The 24,936-nt window shown below is 40.2% G+C and overlaps 1 protein-coding gene across 2 annotated transcripts; it reads left to right on the top strand.

The window, feature by feature from the left end:
- The first annotated feature begins 174 nt into the window (after nt 1–174).
- pcolceb (procollagen C-endopeptidase enhancer b) lies at nt 175–24,302 on the top strand. 2 transcript variants are annotated; one of them, XM_061913753.1, is made up of 9 exons: nt 175–331; nt 9,141–9,249; nt 12,536–12,794; nt 12,880–13,004; nt 16,581–16,717; nt 16,778–17,361; nt 17,429–17,509; nt 23,735–23,905; nt 23,977–24,302. In XM_061913753.1, the coding sequence occupies exons 1-9, from the start codon at nt 243–245 to the stop codon at nt 24,105–24,107; spliced, it is 1,686 nt and encodes a 561-aa protein (XP_061769737.1). In that variant the 5' UTR covers nt 175–242; the 3' UTR covers nt 24,108–24,302. The 2 variants fall into 2 exon arrangements, with proteins under 2 accessions (XP_061769737.1, XP_061769738.1); XM_061913754.1 differs by lacking the exon at nt 175–331 and adding an exon at nt 3,732–3,836.
- Nucleotides 24,303–24,936: the final 634 nt, after the last annotated feature.

Raw genomic sequence — 24,936 nt, 5'->3', positions numbered from 1 at the left:
AGCCTGGTTTGTAGATGGTGTAAAGTAGCAATTTTGAACACACACACTCATCCAACAGTGGCACTCTGTCCACTCGCACACACACCTGAACACCTCTTTTTTTTTTCCATATGCAGCATCACAGCCGCAGTGTACATGAAGCGCCAACATCCGCCTCTTCCTCTCCGCCCTCTTCACCCGTCCCGCCTTCCTTCTTTTTTTGTATTGCTGCCGTCTTCCCAAAATTTCAGCAGACAGGCGGTATGGAGGTCAGAGCGTGGAGTCTGGGGTGCCTTCTTGTTACTTTGGCAGTGAGATGGAGTGAGGCCCAGAGTCAGACCAACTACACCAGGTGAGGTTCACGCAGGTCTTTTCCCACCTGACTTTGTGCTTATGTGGCAGTCTGGATTTCAAACCCACATGTATGTGTGTGCGTGTGCGTTTGCTCTGTGGTTTGCGTTAAAATAAATTGAAGTCTGGGTTGTCTTGTAAAAACAAAAAAAGGCATTTGACCAAACACTCCATGTTCACTTGGAGCTTTTGCAGTGCATTTACTACGACTTTACACCGTTTAATCGTTTATTCAGTACCAAATTGGAACAAAGTTTTAAACACATTTATTGCAATGATTTCAGGGCTTGTCTTTGATGAGTTAAAATTTATTTTTTCCTGGAAATATCAACAGAGGTACAAAAGTCATGGTCACAATTAGTGTCTCCCCCTGCTGGAGATTGGACAGAAAGCCCCAGAGGCTATATTTAAATTAATTCAGGACCATTCCCATCCATCCATTTCCTACCACTTGTCCCTTTCGGGGACACATTGAATGATTTAATTGTTTATCAACAACATTTTATAAATTGGGAAAATTATAACAAATACAACAATATGTGAATACAGTTAACGCAGATAAAAACACGTACACACACATATTCCATTTTTACATTAAATGATTTGTTTATGAAAAAAGTAAAAAAATATATAGGAATAAAACTATATATATATATATATATATATATATATATATATATATATATATATATATATATACATATACATATATACAGTATATCCTTCCATCCATTTCTACCGCTTATTCCCTTTTGGGTCAGGGGGGCGCTGGTGCCTATCTCAGCTACAGTCGGGCGAAAGGCTGGGTAAATCCTGGACATATATATATATATATATATATATATATATATATATATATATATATAATGTAAAAACACACACAGACATATTGTTAGATAATTGTGAGCGAAATAAAGTGAATAGTGAAAATATTTCCAAAATAAAGCAACATTTACGATTGCACATGTACAAACCCCGTTTTCATATGAGTTGGGAAATTGTGTTCGATGTAAATATAAACGGAATACATTATTTGCAAATCCTTTTAAACCCATATTCAATTGAATGCACTACAAAGACAAGATATTTGATGTTCAAACTCATGAACTTTTTTTTTGTTTTTTTGCAAATAAATCATCCATCCATCCATCCATCCATTTTCTACCGCTTATTCCCTTTCGGGGTCACGGGGGGTCATGAACTTAGAATTTCATGGCTGCAACACGTGCCAAAGCAGTTGGGAAAGGGCATGTTCACCACTGTGTTACATCACCTTTTCTTTTAACAACACTCAATAAACGTTTGGGAACTGAGGAAACTAATTGTTGAAGCTTTGAAAGTGGAATACTTACCCATTCTTGTTTTATGTAGAACTTCAGTCGTTCAACAGTCCGGGGTCTCCACTGTCGTATTTTACGCTTCATAATGTGCCACACATTTTCGATGGGAGACAGGTCTGGACTGCAGGCAGGCCGGGAAAGTACCCCCACTCTTTTTTTTACGAAGCCACACTGTTGTAACACTTGTCTTGCTGAAGTAAGCAGGGGCGTCCATGATAACGTTGCTTGGATGAAAACATATGTTGCTCCAAAACCTGTATGGACCTTTCAGCATTAATGGTGCCTTCACAGATGTGTAAGTTACCCATACCTTGGGCACTAATACACCCCCATACCATCACAGATGCTGGCTTTTGAACTTTGCGCCTAGAACAATCCGAATGGTTATTTTCCTCTTTGTTCTGGAGGACACCAAGTCCTCTGTTTCAAAATGTAAAACTGAAATGTGGACTCGTCAGACCACAGAACACCTTTACACTTTGCATCAGTCCATCTTAGGTGAGCCGGGCTCAGCCCAGCCGGCGGCGTTTCAGGATATTGTTGATAAATGGGTTTGGCTTTGCATAGTAGTTTTAACTTGCACTTACAGATGTAGCGACCAACTGTAGTTACTGACAGTGGTTTTATGAAGTGTTCCTGAGCCCATGTGGTGATATCCTTTACAAAATGATGTCAGTTTTTGATGCAGTACCGCCTGAGGGTTCAAAAGTCCATAATATCATTGCTTACGTGCAGTGATTTCTCCAGATTCTCTGAACTTTTTGATGATTTTACAGACCGTAGATGGTAAAATCCCTTAATTCCTTGCAATAGCTCGTTGAGAAATGTTGTTCTAAAACTGTTCGACAGTTTGCTTACAAAGTGGTGACCCTCGCTCCATCCTTGTTTGTGAATTACTTAGCATTTCTTGGAAGCTGCTTTTATACCCAATCATGGCACCTAACTATTCCCAATTAGCCTGCACACCTGTGGGATGGTCCATATAAGTATTTGATGAGCATTCCTCAACTTTAGCAGTATTTATTGCCACCTTTCCTAACTTCTTTGTCACGTGTTGCTGGAATCAAATTCCAAAGTTAATGATTATTACAAAAACGTTTTTTTTGGTCAGTTTGAACATCAAATATGTTGTCTTTGTAGCATATTCAACTGAATATGGGTTGAACATGATTTGCAAATCATTGTATTCTGTTTATATTTACATCTAACACAATTTCCCAACTCATATGGAAACGGGGTTTGTACTATATATATATATATATATATATATATATATATATATATATATATATATATATATATATATATATATATATATAAATGTAACAATAAGATACGAAATCACGAAATCATCTCATAAGCATCAATACTTTCAAATGCAAGTCTGGATGTGAATTAGCGTCTTTCAGTAAGGTGTTGATGTAAAGTAGCTGCAGTTGTGCAGCATGATTGTGCTAAAAAAAAAAAAAAAAAGCACAAGAAACAGAGACAGACTTTGCCAACGTGGTTTGTAGCTCCAGTGCATTTAAACGTCTGCAGGCGCCGCGCTTCAATATGTCCTGTATTTGATGTGGCGTGTGTAAAAAAAAAAAAAAAAAAAAAAAAAAAAATCTTAAAAGGAGGAATTTTTTGCTCAGCTCACGTTTGCGCTTCCTGCTGGAGATCCCCGGTACTACAATAACTCTGGTTAATGGTATTATGGTAACTCGCGTTGCTGGACCATGCGCATGCGCCAAAAGCCAACCACCTCCACTTTGTGGCGGGTTTTCCAAAATATAGCTATTTTACCATTTATTTAAGCAACTAGTTCGCGAATGTATCCCCTTATAACCTCAAATAGTTGACAACTACACTTTAAAAAAAATTCAAATATGAAACTCCCGTTTTTTATCACAGCCGCAGCGTAACCTTTGATTTGGTGCTTTATTCTTATTTATTTATGGAAAGTAATTTATTTTCGGCGGGAATTTGTATTTACACATTGTTAGGTCACATGCGTCACTGTTGTTTTCAAGTGACACAATTGTTCTAATGTCATTTATTTCATACCGTCCCGCATTGTGGTTCCGACCTGTTGTTTCCGTGTGCCCAAATAAGGAACGGACTGGTGAGGAGGAAGCGCGAGACATAAAATGTCGTGTCATGCTGTTGTGGTTTTTCGAGCAAGTAAGACAACAAAACTATCTTCCAAACAACTCAATTGTAACCCGCCTCTAACCCACAGCCGAAGTTGATGAGGGACCAAATTATAGGGTTACACTAGCTTCAACTGCGACTCCGGTTGCGTTGTTTTCTTTTTATAATGTTTTCTTAAGCCGTGAAGTTGTTATATTTGCGCATGCGTGTTGCAAACTCAGGGCAAACGAATTCTGCACCCCCGCCGTCCGGGCAGCGGCAATACAGCTGGATGCTCAACAAAGTCAACATTTTAGGATGGAGCTAAAATTATATATGCACTGAAATATGGACATCCATATAAAAAACAACTGAAATTATACATGTTTTTGGTTGTTTTTATCGCCAGCAGATCTTAACTTCGAGCACTAATTTTACATGTTAGTCAGGCATGACTCATGATGGAAAAATGTGAAACACTTATGCATGTTTGGTGCATTTTAGCTGCTTGATATTTCTGATTGGTTACAAAACGTTAAGGAGGTTGTCACAGAAGTAAACAAGGTAAAAGTCGAGCTTTGACATACTCTTAATATCCAATTATTTATTAATTATATATATCAATACATATTGTACACATACATGTGTATTGGATATACAGTGGGGCAAAAAAGTATTGTCAGCCACCGATTGTGTAAGTTCTCCCACTTAAAATGATGACAGAGGTCTGTAATTTTCATCATAGTTACACTTCCACTGTGAGAGACAGAATGTGAAAAAAAAATCCAGGAATCACATTGTAGGAATTTTAAAGAATTTATTTGTAAATTATGGTGGAAAATAAGTATTTGGTCAACCATTCAAAGCTCTCACTGGTGGAAGGAGGTTTTGGCTCAAAATCTCACGATATATGATCCCATTAATTCTTTCCTTAACACGGATCAATCTTCCTGTCCCCTTAGCAGAAAAACAGCCCCAAAGCATGATGTTTCCACCCCCATGCTTCACAGTAGGTATGGTGTTCTTGGGATGCAACTCAGTATTCTTCTTCCTCCAAACACGACAAGTTGAGTTTATACCAAAATGGATACATGGATGATACAGCACAGAATTGGGAGAATGTCATGTGGTCTAATGAAACCAAAATAGAACTTTGTGGTATAAACTCAACTCGTCGTGTTTGGAGGAAGAAGAATACTGAGTTGCATCCCAAGAACACCATACCTACTGTGAAGCATGGGGGTGGAAACATCATGCTTTGGGTCTGTTTTTCTGCTAAGGGTACAGGACGATTGATCCGTGTTAAGGAAAGAATGAATGGGGCCATGTATCGTGAGATTTTAAACCAAAACCTCCTTCCATCAGTGAGAGCATTGAATGGTTGACCAAATACTTATTTTCCACCATAATGTACAAATAAATTCTTTAGAATTCCTACAATGTTAATTCCTGGATTTTTTTTCACATTCTGTCTCTCACAGTTGAAGTGTACCTATGATGAAAATTACAGACCTCTGTCATCATTTTAAGTGAGAGAACTTGCGCTATCGGTGGCTGACTAAATACTTTTTTACCCCACTGTATATATACACACAGTTACTTTACACGCTATCTGCTTTGGGCCCCGGGCCATAGTCTTTTATCCCAACGCGGCCCCCCAAGTCAAAAAGTCTAGACACCCCTGATAAAAACACAAATGTTTGTACCACTGTTTAATAAATAAAGTTTTGGAAAATAACTTAGTTGTGATTTCCCTCTCTGCATGAAAGTTTAAAATAAGCATATATTGATGCAGTATGAACAAGAATGTTTTAATGTAGACACATAGAATCATCATAATGCTGTGATTATATATATCAAGTGTTCATTCAAGGCTAAGGCAAAATATCGAGATATATATTGTGTATCGTGACACGGTCTAAAAATATCGAGATATTAATAAAAGACCATATTGCCCAGCCCTAATCAGCGGTCCTTAAACTTTTTGATTCGGGGGCCGCATTGGGTTGAAAAAATTTGCCCGGGGGTCGGGCTGTAAATATATGTATATATGTATATATATATATACAAACCCCGTTTCCCAATGAGTTGGGAAATTGTGTTAGATGTAAATATAAACGGAATACAATGATTTGCCAATCCTTTTCAACCCATATTCAGTTAAATGCACTACAAAGACAAGATATTTGGTGTTCAAACTCATAAACTTAATTTTTTTCTGCAAATAATAATTAACTTAGAATTTCATGGCTGCAACACGTGCCAAAGTAGTTGGGAAAGGGCAAGTTCACCACTGTGTTACATCACCTTTTTTTTAACAACACTTAATAAACGTTTGGGAACTGAAGAAACTAATTGTTGACGCTTTGAAAGTGGAATTCTTACCCATTCTTGTTTTATGTAGAGCTTCAGTCGTTCAACAGTCCGGAGTCTCGCTGACGTATCTTATGCTTCATAATGCGCCACACATTTTCGATGGGAGACAGGTCTGGACTGCAGGCGGGCCGGGAAAGTACCCAAACTCTTTTACTATGAAACCACGCTGTTGTAACACGTGGTTTGGCATTGTCTTGCTAAAATAAGCTGGGGCGTCCATGATAACGTTGCTTGGATGACAACATATGTTGCTCCAAAACCTGTATGGACCATTCAGCATTAATGGTGCCTTCACAGATGTGTAAGTTACCCATGGCTTGGCCACTAATACACCCCCATACCATCACAGATGCTGGTTTTTGAACTTCGCGCCTATAACAATCTAGATGGTTATTTTCCTCTTTGTTCCGGAGGACTCTCCCTGTGTTGGCACCTTGCCGCTGTGGAGAGTCTTACGTGTCTCAATTACCCTTGAAAGCTATACCGGCGGGGGATCACACCCCTGGCAGGTTTAACCATGCCGGGCAGGTTTCGGGATAGAGGCCAGACAAAAGTCAGCACCCGGTACTCCAGGTTGGGGGTTGGGTGTGACGTTAACAACCCCACCCCGTAATAAACCACCATGTTACAGAAACAATGAGAAGGAGCCATTCCGGTACACGACGGCGGACAAGAGAGGGCGCATCCTTGGATGGTTCTATGACGGGGCCGGGTGAAATCCAGAAGGAAGCCCGACTCCCGATGACCCCGATCTTCGAAACCAAAACTGTATTTATTAAACAGTGGTACAAACATTCATGTCATTTCAAAACAAAAAGAACAATATTTTAAGAGACATTTTAAAACAAGCTATTAAGTACACTTTTGTGCATGATGTCGCTAATATGACATATCAAAACAACACTAAATTAAAGTGTAGTCTTTGTACAGAATGCCACTACAATAGATTAAAACATATGAAGTGCACTTTTGTGCATGATGTCACACAAGATATTTCAATAAGTGTCAAATAAAAATGAGCTACATAATAGGTTCCTGCGGACCTTATCTCCTTCTGTTGTTTCCTTTTTTTTCATATCTGGAAATATTTGCTTCGGCATTTTGTTGGTGTGGCACCGGCCAGAGATGTTGACATGCGGAGTTTCAAGCCCTCTTCATTGTCTAGCGAGTGACTTTTCAAATGCTGCTACATTAGCTGCTACTTTTTGTAGCAACGCTTTTGCCGCATAAATGTTGAACATATTCCCGCTTGAAGCCAAACCACCGCCAGACGATGTGTCCTATGATGTTTTTCTTGGGAATTATTTCTTCCTCCATTTGTTACCAGATTCGCACCTTCTCTCTCGTATTACCACCTGCACCTTACTGTAAGCATCATGGCTAACGTTACCATGTCACTACCTGTTTGCTGCGCGGGAGCGTGTGACGTTGCACATGTGACGCATGCAAGAAGGTTCGCTTGTTTTAAGTCTCTGTGAGAAGGAGAGACAAGAAAGAGTGAAAAAAGCCTGTAGTGTAATGCCCGCAGCTAAAAGAAACTGCGTAAGAACGTATACTTGAATATCACGATATTGTAATTTTCTATATCGCACAGAGACAAATCCGCGATTACTCGAGCATATCGACATATTGCCCAGCCTTACCCCTGATATAGACAAACATAGTACTCTCTGTAAGCAGCACGGTGCAACAGGGTTTAGTGCATGTGCCTCACAATACGAAAGTCCTGGGTTCGATCTTTGGCTTGGGATCTTTCTGTGTGGTGTTTGCATGTTCTCCCCATGACTGCGTGGGTTCCCTCCAGGTACTCTGTCTTCCTCCCACCTCCAAAGACATACACCCGGGGATCGGTTGATTGGCAACACTAAATTGGCCCCAGTGTGTAAATGTGAGTGTGAATGTTGTCTGTGTTGGCCCTGCGATGAGGTGGTGACTTGTCCAGGGTGTACCCCGCCTACCGCCCGAATGCAGCTGAGATAGGCTCCAGCACACCCCGCGACCAAAAAAGGGACAAGCGGTAGAAAATGGATGGATGGACTATTCTCTAAGCTTCCTGCTGGAGCTCTCCAGTACTGCAATACAGTAGGATAGGATGAAATTTATTTATCCCACAATGGAAAAATTATGTGGTTAAGTGCAGATTTGTACAGTTACAAAAGTAAAATATAATGGAAAACTAAAAAACGAGTAATAAATAATACGCATCAACCGATATTTTTACTAAAACTAGCTAATATGCTGCTGCAACCAACCTTCAACATTTTAGGATATAATTAGAAATGATGATAATAGTCATTAAACGCAGGGCAATAGTCCGCTATTGAAAATTACTGGATTCTAATTGTCAAACATGGACTTGGACTAAGATTGTTTCTTCGATGCAAAGGATGATTGGCACGAGCCAGGCGTGAATGAAGGTACATTTTATTTATATTCTAACAAAACTACAAAAAAAGGCAAACAAAGGGCGCGCACGAGGGCGGAAAACAAACTTGGCTAATGACAAAAACAAAAGACAAAGGCTGAAACTATAAACATGAACAAAAACACTTGCGCTGTGGCATGAACGACAAAACTGGCACTGAGGCATAAAAACAAATCTTACGTGGCGTGGACAAAAACGAACAGCATAACAAGGCATGAAGCAGATGAATACGGGATGTGTAGGTAGGTAAAGTTGCCAGGACGAAGACAGAAACAGAATGGCTTAAATAATGACTATGATAATGATTAGCAGGTGTGAGGACTGAGGACTGGGCCCTGACTTGGAGACAAGGTGGAAACTAATGAGTTACTATGGAAACCAAGAAAACAAGGAAGTGAATGTCCAAAAAACAAAACATAACATGACCAAAACAAAACATGATATCTTGGGCGTGACACTAAAATTGTAGTGCATTCCTCATTGACAAAAAATGAGTTGTAATAGAGAATGTAGGTCTGTCATACATGCACTGTGTTTGTAAATGTTTCTGCCAGGCCCATCTTCAAGTGCGGGGGTCATCTGGTGGTTGATTCGGGCATTGTGGCCAGTGAGGGCTTCCCCAGTCCCTACAAAAGCAACACTAAATGCACCTGGTACATCACTGTGAGTTACATTTTAATTCAAGCACCATAACATGTTTCTGCAGTTTGTTTTTTATCATTTCATGCTTGTCGTTTTCATGTATTCTGTCCTCACATTCACTAACAGCACCAGAAACAACTGAAAATTATTGTTTCATGTTTATTCTGTACAAAAGATGTTGAACATTTAGACATGATGATAAAAGACGTTTGTTCATTGACAACATTGTCACATTGCGCTGCAGAAACCATCTTTAAGTATTGGATTTAGTGAGTTTGGTGCCATTTGGAACCATACATGCAAATCAAACTCTCTAAGAAACCATGCTTTTCGTGAGTTGTTTTAACACATGTGTTTATTGATTGGTTGGAATTGGTCATGAGCTTTGGCTCATGACCAAAAGGATAAGATCACGGGTACAAGCGGCCGAAATGAGTTTCCTCCGCTGGGTGGCGGGGCTCTCCCTTAGAGATAGGGTGAGAAGCTCTGTCATCCGGGAGGAGCTCAAGGTAAAGTCGCTGCTCCTCCACATCGAGAGGAGCCAGATGAGGTAGTTCGAGCATCTGGTCAGGATGCCACCTGAACGCCTCCCAAGGGAGGTGTTTAGGGCACGTCCAACCGTAGGAGGCCACAGGGAAGACCCAGGACACGTTCGGAAGACTGTGTCTCCCGGCTGGCCTGGGAACGCCTCGGGATCCCCGGGAAGATCTGCATGAAGTGGCTTGGGAGAGGAAATTCTGGGCTTCCCTGCTTAGGCTGCTGCCCCCGTGACGCGACCTCGGATAAGCGGAAGAAGATGAATGTATGGATGGAATTGGTAGAATTCACATTCGGTACAGCTTTGCTAGCTCACGTCTCCTGTGTACTTACAAACTAACAAACATACACACAACAAAAAGGCATTCCAGTTAGTAAGAAGTGTAAATAGTCCGAAGTTCTATTGCGTGTCCTTATGGCAGCTGGTGTGAAATTGTTGATGACCTTTGTTGACTTCGCTGGCAGTGATCTGCAGCGCCTCCCTGAGGTCATGAGGGGAACAGCAGGTGTAGTGGACGTGAGGGGTCAGAGATGATCTTATGGGCTCTTTGAATGATGCTGTGTTGGTACAGTGTATCTATGGAAGGGAGGGGTTGGCCTAGATTTATCAAGCATACACTGTAGTTTTTTGCGTGAATGTGAGTCTAAATTACCAAACAGTTATTGAGAAAGTGAATACGCTTTGGATGAATGAGGTGTAGAACTGTCGGAGGAGTGTTCTCAGCTGGCAAAGGAAAAATAGCCGTTGATTTGATTTTTTGTAGATGTGATTTCAGTGGAGTTTTCATTTAAGTAAGTTGGAGATGTAAGTGACCAGAAATTTGAAAACATCTAGGACGGAGAGTGTACAGGAGGGATTTTATGGTTGGGTTAAGGCTGGGTTAAGGTTGAAGTTGACAAATATTTCCTGAGTTTTAGCTGTATTTTAAGTTGGAGTTTGTTGTCTAGGCACCAGTTTACTGTCTGAGCTATTTGCTGACTGTAGTATTGTTCGTTGTTATTTGTTATGAGTCTAATTGTGGTAGTATTATCCGCGTACTTGATCATTGAGACAGAGGTGTTGGTGGAGGTGAGATTATTTGTGTACAGAGAGAAAAGCCATGTGACAGAACAAAGCCTTTGGAGCCCCTAGTGCTGAAAGCTTCATTTATGATTGTTGCCTTTGGTAAAAAACTTAATTATTTTAGGTTTTTCTCACATTTGATTTATTTTAATATATATTTGCCGAGTTGGTGCTTTATGGAACATTCGTAGCAAAAATGTGTCTTAAGAAATACAAAAAAATTTCAAGATAATACTTAAACGGGACAGACTACACCAGGGGTTGGCAACCCAACTTGTTCAAAGAGCCATATTGGACCAAAAATACCCAAAAAAAATCTGTCTGGAGCCGCAAAAATGTAAAAGCCTTATTTAAGTGTCATATTGAAGGCAACGCATGATGTAAGTGTCTATATTAGCTATATTAGCCTACTATCAAAATGACTATGTGTCGCAGGCTGAAGCAAATCTTTGTTGACAGAAATTTAATATTTATTCTACACAGTGAAAAAATACTAGTAAAACGGAGGCTTCTCAGAGGGTGTGATAACTCCTGGAAATTACTGACTTAGAATATGTGTGTTCAAGTTAAAGGAAACGGCAGCTGGGTAACGTTTGCTGTAATCTGGAACAACATGGCACTCAAACAACTATTAGAAATGCAGCCAATATTACATACACATAATGTGTAATGACACATGCAAATATGGATTAAATACACGGAGGACATAAATAAAGGATAATGAATGAGCTCAAATATCCCTAAAAGCCTAAATAGCATGTTAGCATCGATTAGCTTGCAGTCATGCACTGACCAAATATGCCTAATTGGCACTCAAACAAGTCAATAACATCAGCAGAGCTCAAGTTAGTGCATTCACACACAGCATTAAAACGTTTGGTGGACAAAATGAAACAAAGAAGGAGTGGCATAAAACACGTCTTTCTGTGGCAGCTTTGGAGAAAGTGGTACCTGTTTGTAAACAAACTACGTTGAGTTCAAGTACCGCGGAAATTAGTAGGGCAAAACAGCGCTCGCCAAATATTCTCTTTAGAAAAGCATAAACACAAACATATTAAAAAGTGGGATTTGTAACAATTAGGAAGGTTTTGTGTCATGTTTGTCATCCTGCAGAAACCATTTTAAAACAATTTTTTTCCCCCTCACTTCAAAAAGCTCCAGGAAGCCACTTGGGCTCAAAAGCCGCAAATTGCTGACCCTTGCACAAAACGTTAAAATTATATTAAAAAAACCTTTAACGGAGTGGTCACCTCAAACTTGTCCGTTATTTGACTCCCATAGACTGGAGTGCGTGGTACTTTTGTCATCTTTTTTCATAGAATCTTGCAGTCTTCCACTATTCTTGATGACCTCTCGAGGAACTCTGAAGAAACATTTACCCTTTTTGCAATGCAAACGGTTCGTACAGCCGAAAAGAACGCAGGCATAGGGCATTTTTCTTTGAGAAAGGGCTAAATGGTGCCTATAGTACCCATTGAGAACAGACGCTGGCTTGACCACCATGCATATTCAATGGGCTGGGGATGTCAAGCTTTGTATTTCTTTGTAAATGTTTTGAGATGTATAGTGAAGCCTATCCGAACAGAGTATAGCAAACAGAATGTTTCTCACGTTTGGTACTCATAAACAGGCTCGAGGGATACACATTACTGTTGAAATGGTATCATTAAAAAGTCAATTTTACACATCTGTTCTTGGTTCATCAAGGTTCCAGAAGGGCACGTGGTCATGCTGTCCTTCCGCCTCTTCGACATGGAGGCCGAGCCCACCTGTCGCTATGACTACCTCGACGTCTACAACGGACACACGCGCTTGGTGCAGAAGTTGGGCCGCTTCTGCGGCACGTTTCGTCCCGGAGCGCTCATCTCCACCTCCAACACCATGATGCTGGACATGGTGTCGGATGAGGCCACGGCGGGGAGAGGCTTTCTGGCCTACTACAGGGCCGGGAAGCCGCACGTGGAAGGTGCGGCGATGTCAAGTGTACCCTCCCGCCCCAATCTTATTGATGGTTCGGGGTGTTCCGATGCTTTTTTCCTTTCTTTCCGCAGAGAATCAGTTTTGCGGAGGGCGCTTGACCAAATCCCAGGGTTCCGTCCAGACGCCTAACTGGCCTAACTCCAACTACCCAGCAGGCATCAGCTGCTCCTGGTTCATCTCAGTGGAGCCAGGCAATGTGAGCATGAGAAATTTAGCTTAGTCCTATCCAGCTATGAAGCATTCAGTTCTAATGCGAGCCAAAAACGATAGTTATGTTGCTCTGGAGGAGGCAGGGAAAAAAAACTCCTAAAAAGGGGGCCCATTACAAGGAAATGCCCTCGCTGAAATGAAAGAGCTCATTATGAGTGCACACTCCTGTGTGCCAAGAGATTGAGGAATAAGGAAGCGAGGCCGAGAGTGCCGGTAAATGTGCCTCTCTGTGTTGCCTGCAGCCCTTTTTTTTTATTTACTGCAGTGATTCCCAACCACTGTGCTATTAAGTCTACCTCAGAAAATTATGTAATTTCAAATAGTGTATCTTTGTTTATCTGTCTCCCTCCAAACTACAGTTTTTTAAAAGTTTTTCCTGACCCCGTTGAAGGGTGGAAGGACAGAGGCTGTCACAGTTGTATCTTACTATTGACATGAGTCAGCTAGAAAGGCGGTAAAACCATATTTGTGCTTGAATTTTGTTTTGTCATATAACATTTGAAAATATTAGGGCTGCAGCTATCGATTATTTTAGTAATCAAGTAGTGTGTGAATGTGAGTGTGAATGTTGTCTGTCTATCTGTGTTGGTCCTGTGATGAGGTGGCGACATATCCAGGGTGTATACCGCCTACCGCCCGAATGCAGCTGAGATAGCTCCAGGAGACCCCAAAAGGGACAAGCGGTAGAAAATGAATAAATGGATGGAGTAATCTATCTGAGAATTTGTTTGATCAATCAAGTACCGTATTTTTCGGAGTATAAGACACTCCGGAGTTTAAGTCGCACCTGCCGAAAATGCATAATAAAGAAGGGGAAAAACATATATAGGTCGCACTGACATTTGAATAGACATTTGAAAGCCAATTTAAAATAAATAAAGAATAGTGAACAACAGGCTGAATAAGTGTACATTATATGAGGCATAAATAACCAACTGAGAAGGTGCCTGGTATGTTAACCTAACATATTATGGTAAGAGTCATTCAAATAACTATAACATATAGAACATGCTATACGCTTACCAAACAATCTGTCACTCCTAATTGCTAAACCCCATGAAATCTGATATGTCTAGTCTCTTACGTGAATGAGATGAATAAAATATTTTATATTTTACCGTAATGTGTTAATAATTTCACACATAAGTCACTCCTGAGTATAAATTGCACCCTTGGCCAAACTATGAAAAAAACTACGACTTATAGTCCGAAAAATACGTTAATAGAATTAAACTCTCTCTAACCTCAATGCCTCTTTTCGGGAAACTAAAAGGGAAATAAAGAAGAATTTTTCTGATGACCTTTTTTTCTTTTTTCCTGTAAATTCACTTTAACATTGGAATTGTACTTTTGCCCTGGGAGCATCGCTATATATTACTTATATTACAAAAAAAATTAAATGGGTTATACTCAATGTTCCCTCTAAGGTACGCGCCTGTGCAATTGCACACTGCTCACGCGTCCTCTGCGCATGGAAAATCTTGGCCGCGCACAAAATCGAATAAAAAGATAAGCGCATAACAGTGTGCACGTCTGCCGTCGCTCAAATGTGCGCCACTGAATGCTCAAGGAGTTTTGGCGTTTGCTCACACATGAAAACATGGAGGAAAAATTGGTTATACCTTCAAGGTACTCAAAGCGCTTTGACACTATTTTCATATTCACACAAACACACATTCACACCTTGATAGCAGGAGCTGCCATGCAAGGCCCTAACCTCGACCCATCAGGAGCAAGGGTGAAGTGTCTTGCTCAAGGAGACAACAGATGTGACGAAGTTGGTAGAAGGTGGGGATCGAACCAGGAACCCTCAGATTGCTGGCACGGCCACTCTCCCAACTGAGCCACGCCATCCCAAATAAAAAGTTAAAAAGTAAAAAGAAACATAAAAAACAACGTATCTAGCTGAACATGAACCATGTAATATACAAACCTTGTTTCCATATGAGTTGGGAAATTGTGTTAGATGTAAATATAAACGGAATACAATGATTTGCAAATCATTTTCAACCCATATTCAATTGAATGCACTACAAAGACAATATATTTGATGTTCAAACTCATGTATTGTATTATTTTTTTTGCAAATAATAGTTAACTTAGAATTTCATGGCTGCAACATGTGCCAAAGTAGTTGGGAAATGTTACATCACATTTTCTTTTAACAACACTCAAAAAATGTTGGGAACTAAGGAAACTAATTGTTGAAGCTTTGAAAGTGGAATTCTTTCCCATTCTTGTTTTATGTATACCTTCAGTCGTTCAACAGTCCGGGGTCTCCGTTGTCGTATTTTACGCTTCATAATGCGCCACACATTTTCGATAGGGGACAGGTCTGGACTGCAGGCGGGCCAGAAAAATACCCACACTCTTTTTTTACGAAGCCACGCTGTTGTAACACATGCTGAATGTGGCTTGGCATTGTCTTGCTGAAATAAGCAAGGGCGTCCATGAAAAAAACGGCGCTTAAATGGCAGCATATGTTGTTCCAAAACCTGTATGTACCTTTCAGCATTAATGGTGCCTTCACAGATGTGTGAGTTACCCACGCCTTGGGCACTAATGCACCCCCATACCATCACAGATGCTGGTTTTTTAACTTTGCGTCGATAACAGTCTGGATGGTTCACTTCCCCTTTGGTCTGGATGTCGAATATTTCCCCAAGAAAATTGAAATGTGGACTCGTCACACCACAGAACACTTTTCCACTTTGTATCAGTTAATTTTAGATGATCTCGGACCCAGAGAAGCCGACTGCGATTCTAGATGTTGTTGATAAATGGCTTTCGCTTTGCATAGTAGAGTTTTAACTTGCACTTACAGATGTAGCAACAAACTGTATTTAGTGACAGTGGTTTTTTAAAGTGTTCCTGAGCCCATGTGGTGATATCCTTTAGAGATTGATGTCGGTTTTTAAAACAGTGCCGTCTGAGAGATCGAAGGTCACGGTCCTTCAATGATAGTTTCCGACCATGCGGCTTACGTGGAGTGATTTCTCCAGATTCTCTGAACCTTTTGATGATATTATGGACCGTAGATGTTGAAATCCATAAATTTCTTGCAATTGCACTTTGAGAAATGTTGTTCTTAAATTGTTTACTATTTGCTCACACAGTTGTGGAAAAAGGGATATACCTCGCCCCATCCTTTCTTGTGAAAGACTAAGCATTTTTTGGGAAGTTGTTTCTATACCCAATCATGGCACCCACCTGTTCCCAATTAGCCTGCACACCTGTGGGATGTTCCAAATAAGTTTTTGATGAGCATTCCTCAACTTTGTCAGTATTTATTGCCACCTTTCCCAACTTTTTTGTCATGTGTTGCTGGCGTCAAATTCTAAAGTTAATGATTATTTGAAAAAAAAAAAAAGTTAATCAGTGTGAACATCAAATATGTTGTCTTTGTAGCATATTCAACTGAATATGGGTTGAAAATGATTTTACATTTACATCTAACACAACTTATCAACTCATATGGAAACAGGGTTTGTATGATATGACTTATACAATAAAAAATATTTAAAATCTTCCCCAAAAATGTTGTGTTGCAACTTTCCTGCAGGTGATCGAAATGAAGTTCGAGAAGCTGGATCTGGAACCGGACACATACTGTCGCTATGATTACGTGGCGCTCTTCAACGGCGGTGAGAGGGACGACTCGAGGAGGATTGGGAAGTTCTGTGGTGACAGGATACCAGGGTAAGATAATAATGTGGATGTGTCCTAAAACAGGCGATCATCTCCAAGTGTCTTCCATAGAACCGTGGTGACCAGCGGGAATCAGCTGCTGGTCCAGTTTGTTTCCGACCTCAGCGTCACGTCAGATGGGTTCATGGCGTATTACAACAGTGTGCCGCGTGGCTCCAGGACTCCCACCGCCGGGGGCGACTTCATCCATCGATCTGAGGTTACCACCACCATAACGCGTAAACCTGCTGCACGGCCGAGCAAACCTGTCAAAACCACACCCAAACCAAAGCCTGCCGTCCAGCCTAAAGTCACCCCGAAACCTAGAGTGAAAAAACCCGTGGTAAAGATTCCGCTGAAGCCCCCGCCACGGAAGCCCACAGCCAAGCCCTCGAAAACGGTCAGACCTACGCCCAAAGTGCCTGTGAAGAAGCTTGTTCCCAAACCGGGAGCTAAAACACCCAAACCCAAGCTTGTCAAGCCCGGTGCCAAACCGACACGTAAACCTTCACCCAAGACAAAACCCAGTCCCAAACCAGCGGTCAAAACAGTCGTCAAACCGACCAAACCGACCACTAAAAGCAAAGCTAAACCTACTATGAAACCTAAAGTGACTAAACCAGGAGTCAGCAAGAAGCCTGCTGTCATCAAAAAACGTGAGTCTGACTAAACCTCTCAGTAAGTTGTTGGTATAATAAGTTTATTTGGCTGTATTTTTTGCAGCTTTGCCACTGAACCCCGCATGTACACAAGCCTGCAAAAGGACAGGAACTCTGCAGTCCAGCTTCTGTCCTAACGACTTTGGTGAGCCACTTTGAACCCTGACAATGAACACTTTTACACACAGGCATGTTTATATGATGGTAACCTGTGTTAAATTGTAGCTGACAAAGCTTATTTTTTACAGTTACACACATACTTGCCAAACTTGAGACATCCAATTTCGCGAGGTTGGGGGTGGGGGGCGGTGGCGTGGTTTGGGCGGGGGCGTGGTTAAGAGGGGAGGACTTTATTTTTCAGCCAATTCATCAACTCGAGTATTTCATATATATTTCATATATATATATATTTGTATGAAATACTTGACTTTCATTGAATTCTAGCTATATATGTGGGTGTGAGTTTTCCTTGCCCTTGTATGGGCCTACCGAGGATGTCGTAGTGGTTTGTGTTGTGGTTTTTGCAGCCCTTTGAGACACTAGTGATTTAGGGCTATATAAGTAAACATTGATTGATTGATTGATATTTATTTTATTATATATATAAATAAAATAAATACTTGAATTTCAGACGGCACCTATCAAATACACAGTAATAAAAACACAGTTGTTCTACTAACTGCACTGTGCTTGATGGTTACAAAAAAAAAACAACAACACTTACCTTTCACTATTTGAGTAACGTCACTTCAGAGTTTCCAGAAGATGGCGCCAGTATGTGCTTTGGCCTGGCGTCTCTTGCTGTCAGCTCTGTTCGTTTTTGTGTTATTTGCGTCTATTTTCGTCTCTGTCGTCCTCCCCCCCGCCACCTCCGGGCTGTGTGTCGGGCCCCACCTGGATTAGCTGCGCCCTTGGACGTGCTGGCCCCCGCCAAGTTCGGCCTTGTGAACGCAAGATCTTTGACAAACAAAACGTTTATCCTGAAGGATTTTTTCACTTCCCGCGGACTTCCTCTGTGTGACGGAAACATGGCTGAGAGCCGGTGAGTCCGCCCCTCTTAATGAACTTCTGCCTCCGGAGTGTTCCTACTTTAATTCTCCGCGGTCGCCGGTCGAAAAGGAGGAGGATTAGCAGTCCTTTTTAAAAATGACTTTAAATTCCGTCAGATCCGCCTGCAATCCTCCTTTTCAAGCTTCGAACTGTGCATGTTTGAGCTGGAGGGGGCGTGGCTTCCAGCTAGGGCTGAATTTCGGGAGATTTTCGGGAGATCATTTCTTCCGGGAGGTTTTTGGGAGAGGCGCTGAATTTCGGTAGTTTCCCGGAAAATCAGGGAGGGTTGGCAAGTATGGCTACATGCCGCCTATTCGCAATTTGGCATATAGTCTCTATCATAGTCGCTGATTTAATTTACAGAGAATTACTTTTTTTTAATTTTCACATTTTCTCTTGGAATTTTTTCATCAGAAAACACATCTCATCCCCGCAAGTGACTTTTATCAAATCAATAATAATACAAAAAAAAAAGCCTAGCACGTAGAGCAGGTGTTGCCAATTTGTCGATCCTTCGGACCTTAATATTAAAATATTTGAAAAAAAAAATCACACCCCCACCCAGAAAATGACCAACAGACCCGCAAACAGGCAAGCATTTGACCCCTGAACACGCCCGCACGCCTCTGACTTTCTGCCTCTCAACCTGCGGCTTTCGATACCGCAGGCCCACGCCCCCAAACGGTCAAACCTCTACACCTGCCTATCTCATAAATCATTGACCTGCAACAATGCAATAGGGCTGACTAATGCAACAAATCGGACATTTTCTAGCATCCAACATCAAACAACTCTACCCTTAACCATAAGTATGACCATCATCGCTCACCAGCAACAGGAAGCTCACAAGTCAAGTACTACAGTCGGTGAAAATTGCTCCAAAGTACAGATTTTTTGTTGATTTATTGTGCATACAAAAGTAAACATTGACATGTGCAAAGGCAGTTGTATATGATAAAACAAGGTTTAGCAAAAGAAGGACTTCCCCGTTTATCCCCTTAGAATTACACAGGTTGAATATACTATGTCCAGCGCTGACGTAAGACAGCCATGTGACTGGCGTCTCATACAGTATGTGACCATAGGATGAACAGCTATACAGTACTACAGTACTAAGGCTATAGTGGCCATAAACAATTAGCTTCTACAACAGGGGTGCCAAAAGGGCGTCACAGGGTCCATCTGGCATTACAAAAAACAAAAACAAACACTGGCAAAAATTGAAAAACCCCCCAGCAAAAACACAACAAAAAAAAGTCTAAATGTTGACATCAGCCAAAAATAACGACAAAAAGCTTTGTCTTAAAAAAAACACAACAAATATATATGTGTATATATATATGTATATATATATATACACACACACACACACACACACACAAACAGTACAGGACAAAATTTTGGACACACCTCATTAAATTGGTTTTCTTTATTTTCATGACTATTTACATTGTAGATTGTCACTGAAGGCTTCAAAATTATAAATGAAACCATGTGGAGTTATGTACTTCACAAAAATAGGGTGAAATAACTGAAAACATGTTTTGTATTGTAGTTTCTTTAAAATAGCCACCCTTTGCTCTGATTACTTTTTCACACACTCTTGACATCCTCTCGATGAGCTTTAAGAGGCAGTCACCTAAAATGATGTTCACTTCTGAGGCGTGCTTGAAGCTCATCGAGAAAATACCAAGAGTGTGCAAAGCAGTAATCAGAGCATAGGGTGGCTATTTTGAAGAAACTAGAATATAAAACATGTTTTCAGTGATTTCACCTTTTTTTGTTAAGTACATAACTCCACATGTGTTCATTCATAGTTTTGATGCCTTCAGTGACAATCTACAATGTAAATATTCATGAAAATAAAGAAAACACATTGAATGAGGAGAAGGTGTGTCCAAAACTTTGGCCTGTACTGTGTATATACAGTGGGGGCAAAAAAGTATTTAGTTAGCCACCGATTGTTCAAGTTCTCCCACTTAAAATGATGACAGAGGTCTGTAATTTTCATCATAGGTACACTTCAGCTCTGAGAGACAGAATGTGAAAAAAAAATCCAGGAATTCACATTGTAGAAATTGTAAATAATTTATTTGTAAATTATGGTGGAAAATAAGTAGTTGATCAACCATTCAAAGCTCTCACTGATGAAAGGAGGTTTTGGCTCAAAATCTCACGATATATGGCCACATTCATTCTTTCCTTAACACGGATCAATTCTCCTGTCCCCTTAGCAGAAAAACAGCCCCAAAGCATGATGTTTTCACCCCCATGCCTCACAGTAGATATGGTGTTCTTGGGATGCAACTCAGTATTCTTCTTCCTCCAAACACGACGAGTTGAGTTTATACCAAAAAGTTCTATTTTGGTTTCATCTGACCACATGACATTCTCCCAATCCTCTGTTGTATCATCCATGTATCCATTTTGGTATAAACTCAACTCGTCGTCTTATTTTCCACCATAATTTACAAATAAATAATTTAAAATTCCTACAATGTGAATTCCTAGTTTTTTTCACAGTCTGTCTCTCACAGTTGAAGTGTACCTATGATGAAAATTACAGACCTCTGTCATCATTTTAAGTGGGAGAACTTACACAATCGTTGGCTGACTAAATACTATTTTGCCCCACTGTATATCATAGTTGACGCAGGAGTAGATCTTGCTTTGGTTTTTGGCTGAGACCTGGGATCTTGGGCTGGAAAAGGTTGGCGAACACTGATGTGCAGCATAGTAGTACAGCATACAGTACAAGTTTGTCATGAAACGTGCTAAAACAAGTGTCATATCATCAGCAGGTATGACGTGTTTTTCCATGTACAGCATGTTAAGGCAAGTACAGAGGAAGGAGACGAAAGGTGTTGATTATGTTGTTAGAATGTTACCATGCTCTGTAACATAAAAAAAAAAAACGTTCAACTTTTATTTGTGGATACAATAGAACACTACAATGTTGACAATGTTGAATACACGTTGAATACATGTTGAATGTTGAATATATGACTGAGAGCTTTCATTTTTTATTTATGCCTTCTGCTGATTGGCTGTAGAGGCTAAATTGATCATTGTCATCATCATTATCTTTATTTATCATTCTTGCAGGAGTATCACACTTGTTTTCACTGAAGACTACTTATGGCTGCCCTCAGGAGGCTGCTTGTAATAGTGAATAAATAGTAATGTTAATTAATGACCAATAATATGTATTAGCCTCATATTATTACACAATTGCCTATGCATTTGATTATTGTATATTTTTAGGAACAAATTGATGGCTAACTTGTTTGGAAAAGTCCGGATGACAAGCAATTATAGGTGAAAGTCAAACAATTGCCTAGTAGGTAGAGTGTCCGCCCTGAGATCGGTAGGTCGTGAGTTCAAATCCCGGCTGAGTCATACCAAAGACTATAAAAATGGGACCCATTACCTCCCTGCTTGACACGCCGCATTAAGGGTTGGAATTGGGGGTTAAATCACCAGAAAAATATTCCCGGGCGCGGCACCGCTGCTGCCCACTGCTCCCCTCACCTCCCAGGGGGTGATCAAGGGTGATGGGTCAAATGCAGAGAATAATTTCGCCACACCGAGTGTGTGTGTGACAATCATTGGTTCTCTAACTTTTAACTTAACTTTAATTTGAATATTGTAAATAAGTTTTTGTCCTATCAGCAAATGTGAAACTAATGTAACCAACTCATTACATGCAAAGTGACATATGTCAAGCCTATGTTTATCAGAATTCTGATGTGTATGGCTTTCAGTTTTTCAATTTAAGGTTTTCATTAGCTCTAAGTATACTTTTTAAAATATCAAAAGAAGGCTTGAAATATCTTGAGTTGCGCAATATGAGCAAGACAAGACAAGACTAAGACAATCAATCAATCAATCAATCAATCAAACAATCAATGATTATCTATATAGACCTAAATCACTAGTCTCTCAAAGGGCTGCACAAACCACAACACAAACCACAACGACATCCTCGGTAGAGCCCACCGAACGGCAAGGAAAACTCAAGACAAGATACTTAATGTTTGAACAGGTAAATATTGTTATTTTTGGTAAATATTAGCTCATTTGGAATTTGATGCCTGCAACATGTTTCAAAAAAGTTGGCACAAATGCCAAAAAAGACTAAGAAATTTGAGGAATGCTGATCAAACACTTATTTGGGACATCACACAGGTGAACAGGCTAATTGGGAACAGGTGGGTGCCATGATTGGGTTAAAAGCAGCTTCCATGAAATGCTCAGTCATTCACAAACAAGGATGGGGTGAGGGTCACCACTTTGTGAACAAATGCGTGAACAAATTGTTGAACAGTTTAAGAACAACATTTCTCAACAAGCTATTGCAAGGAATTTAGGGATTTCACCTTCTACAGTCCGTAATACCATCAAAAGGTTCAGAGAATCTGCAGAAATCACTGCACTTAAGCGATGATATTACAGACCTTCGATCCCTCAGGCTGTACTGCATAAAAAAAGCGACATCAGTGTGTAAATTATATCACCACATGGGCTCCGGAACACTTCAGAAAACCACTGACAGTAACTACAGTTGGTCTTTACATCTATACGTGCGAGTTAAAATTCTACTATGCAAAGCGAAAGGCATTTATCAACAACACCCAGAAACGCTGTCGGCTTTACTGGGCCCGAGGTCATCTAAGATGGACTGATGCAAAGTGGAAAATTGTTCTGTGGTCTGACGTGTCCACATTTCAAATTGTTTTTGGAAACTGTGGACTTTGTGTCCACTCAGAACTTCAGCCATACATCAAGCAAGAATCGGAAAGAATTCCACCTGAAAAGCTTCAAAAATTGCTCTCCTTAGTTCCCAAACTTTTACTGAGTGTTGTTAAAAGGAAAGGCCATGTAACACAGTGGTACAAATGCCTCTGTGCCAACTTTTTTGGAATGTGTTGCTGCCATTAAATTCTAAATTAATGACTATTTGCAAAAAAAAAAAAATAAGTTTCTCAGTTTGAACATTAAATATCTTGTCTTTGCAGTCTATTCAATTGAATATAAGTTGAAAAGGATTTGCGAATTATTGTGTTCTGTTTTTATTTACGATTTACACAACGTTCCAACTTCACTGGTTTTGTATATAATCTTGTTTTTAATCTCCTTTAATTTAAACACAGGAAATTAACACATTTAATAAACTCTGCTTCTTCTGACTTCTTTTCGAACATGTGGAATTGTGCAAGTGTAAACATGTGATGTTCCTCCAAGACAATGAACCAGTTTATAAGGAACCTTAATCACGACCAAAACGTGATACCAACTTTGTTGTTTTGCTTCTTTTTAGTCATTACGGGCAAGATTACAACTGTGACTCCCGGTTTGAGAGGTTCTGCCACAGTGGAGGTGGCCATCATCAAGGCCTATAAGACCGGGAAACTGAACATCCTCAAACCAGGACCAGCCACTACCGTCAAACTTACCTCAACCTGCAAGAGATGCCCCGGGCTGACCAAAGGTAAGACGGCAACCGTAGCCTCGCCTCATTTGTCGAGCAACATTTTTTTTAGTCACACATATCGTCATCAGGTCAAAACTACGTGCTGATGGGAAAGGTGGACGCGCAGGGCAAAGGCATCCTGACCCCGTCCAGTTTCAGCCTCCTCTACAAGCCAGTGCATGGCAAAGCACTCGTTACCCTGTCTCGCAAAGCATGCTGACATCACTGGGACTGTATACAACACCCAATTTAACAGCATATCATATCAAACAAGGTTCTTGTTTCTATACCTTCAAGAAATAATAACAATGCATACATTTGGAGTGTTTCATTCAAATTTTGTATGTAAATTAGGTTAATTCTGTAACAGGAAAACACAATGTACAATCAATAAAGTATGTGATTTGTTTGGTGATGAGCAGCATACTAGCGTTTAAATGGGGTAGAGGAGCCTCTAGTGGCTTGAAAGCAGTACTGCAATAGTCTATTTATTAAACAGGCAGTTTTTTTAAAACATTTTTTTTTTTTTTTTAGTTTTCAAACTTTTTTTTACGGAAACAGACACGCACTCATTTTCAATCTGTGTCTAATCCAGTCCTGTAAGGCTCTTTCTCCCTTTAGGAAATATAGCTTTTTTTAAATGTATATTTTTATTAGGGTTTTCACACTTAACTGCCACCAACTCTTCCTCTTACTCGTTTTGTCACTTTTTTCTCTGTTTGCATGGGCTCTGGTGTATAGTTGCACATGCCTATTTCTCTCTCTCTCTCTCTCTCTATATATATATATATATATATATATATATACTGTATATAATACCAGTGGTGTTCGGCTGGCCACCATAACCAGAAATCATGATCATAATTAAAGACAAAAGTATTTTTTTATTTACTTTTCGTAAATATCTAAAAGTATTCATATTCTCTTCATGTTATATTATGCTCCTTCCAGCGCTGTTATTTTTAGTTTGTAACCAATCAGAATTTAGCTAGCTTATGTTGCCATGCTATATGAAATTTGCCAGAGGCCTTCAGAATCAATGCAGGCGT

This window comes from Nerophis ophidion, linkage group LG10 (assembly GCF_033978795.1).
Source record: "Nerophis ophidion isolate RoL-2023_Sa linkage group LG10, RoL_Noph_v1.0, whole genome shotgun sequence".
In the NCBI taxonomy this organism is placed as follows: domain Eukaryota; kingdom Metazoa; phylum Chordata; class Actinopteri; order Syngnathiformes; family Syngnathidae; genus Nerophis; species Nerophis ophidion.
Note: the sequence above shows the minus strand (reverse complement) of the source record. Positions and strands in the feature narration are given on the sequence as shown.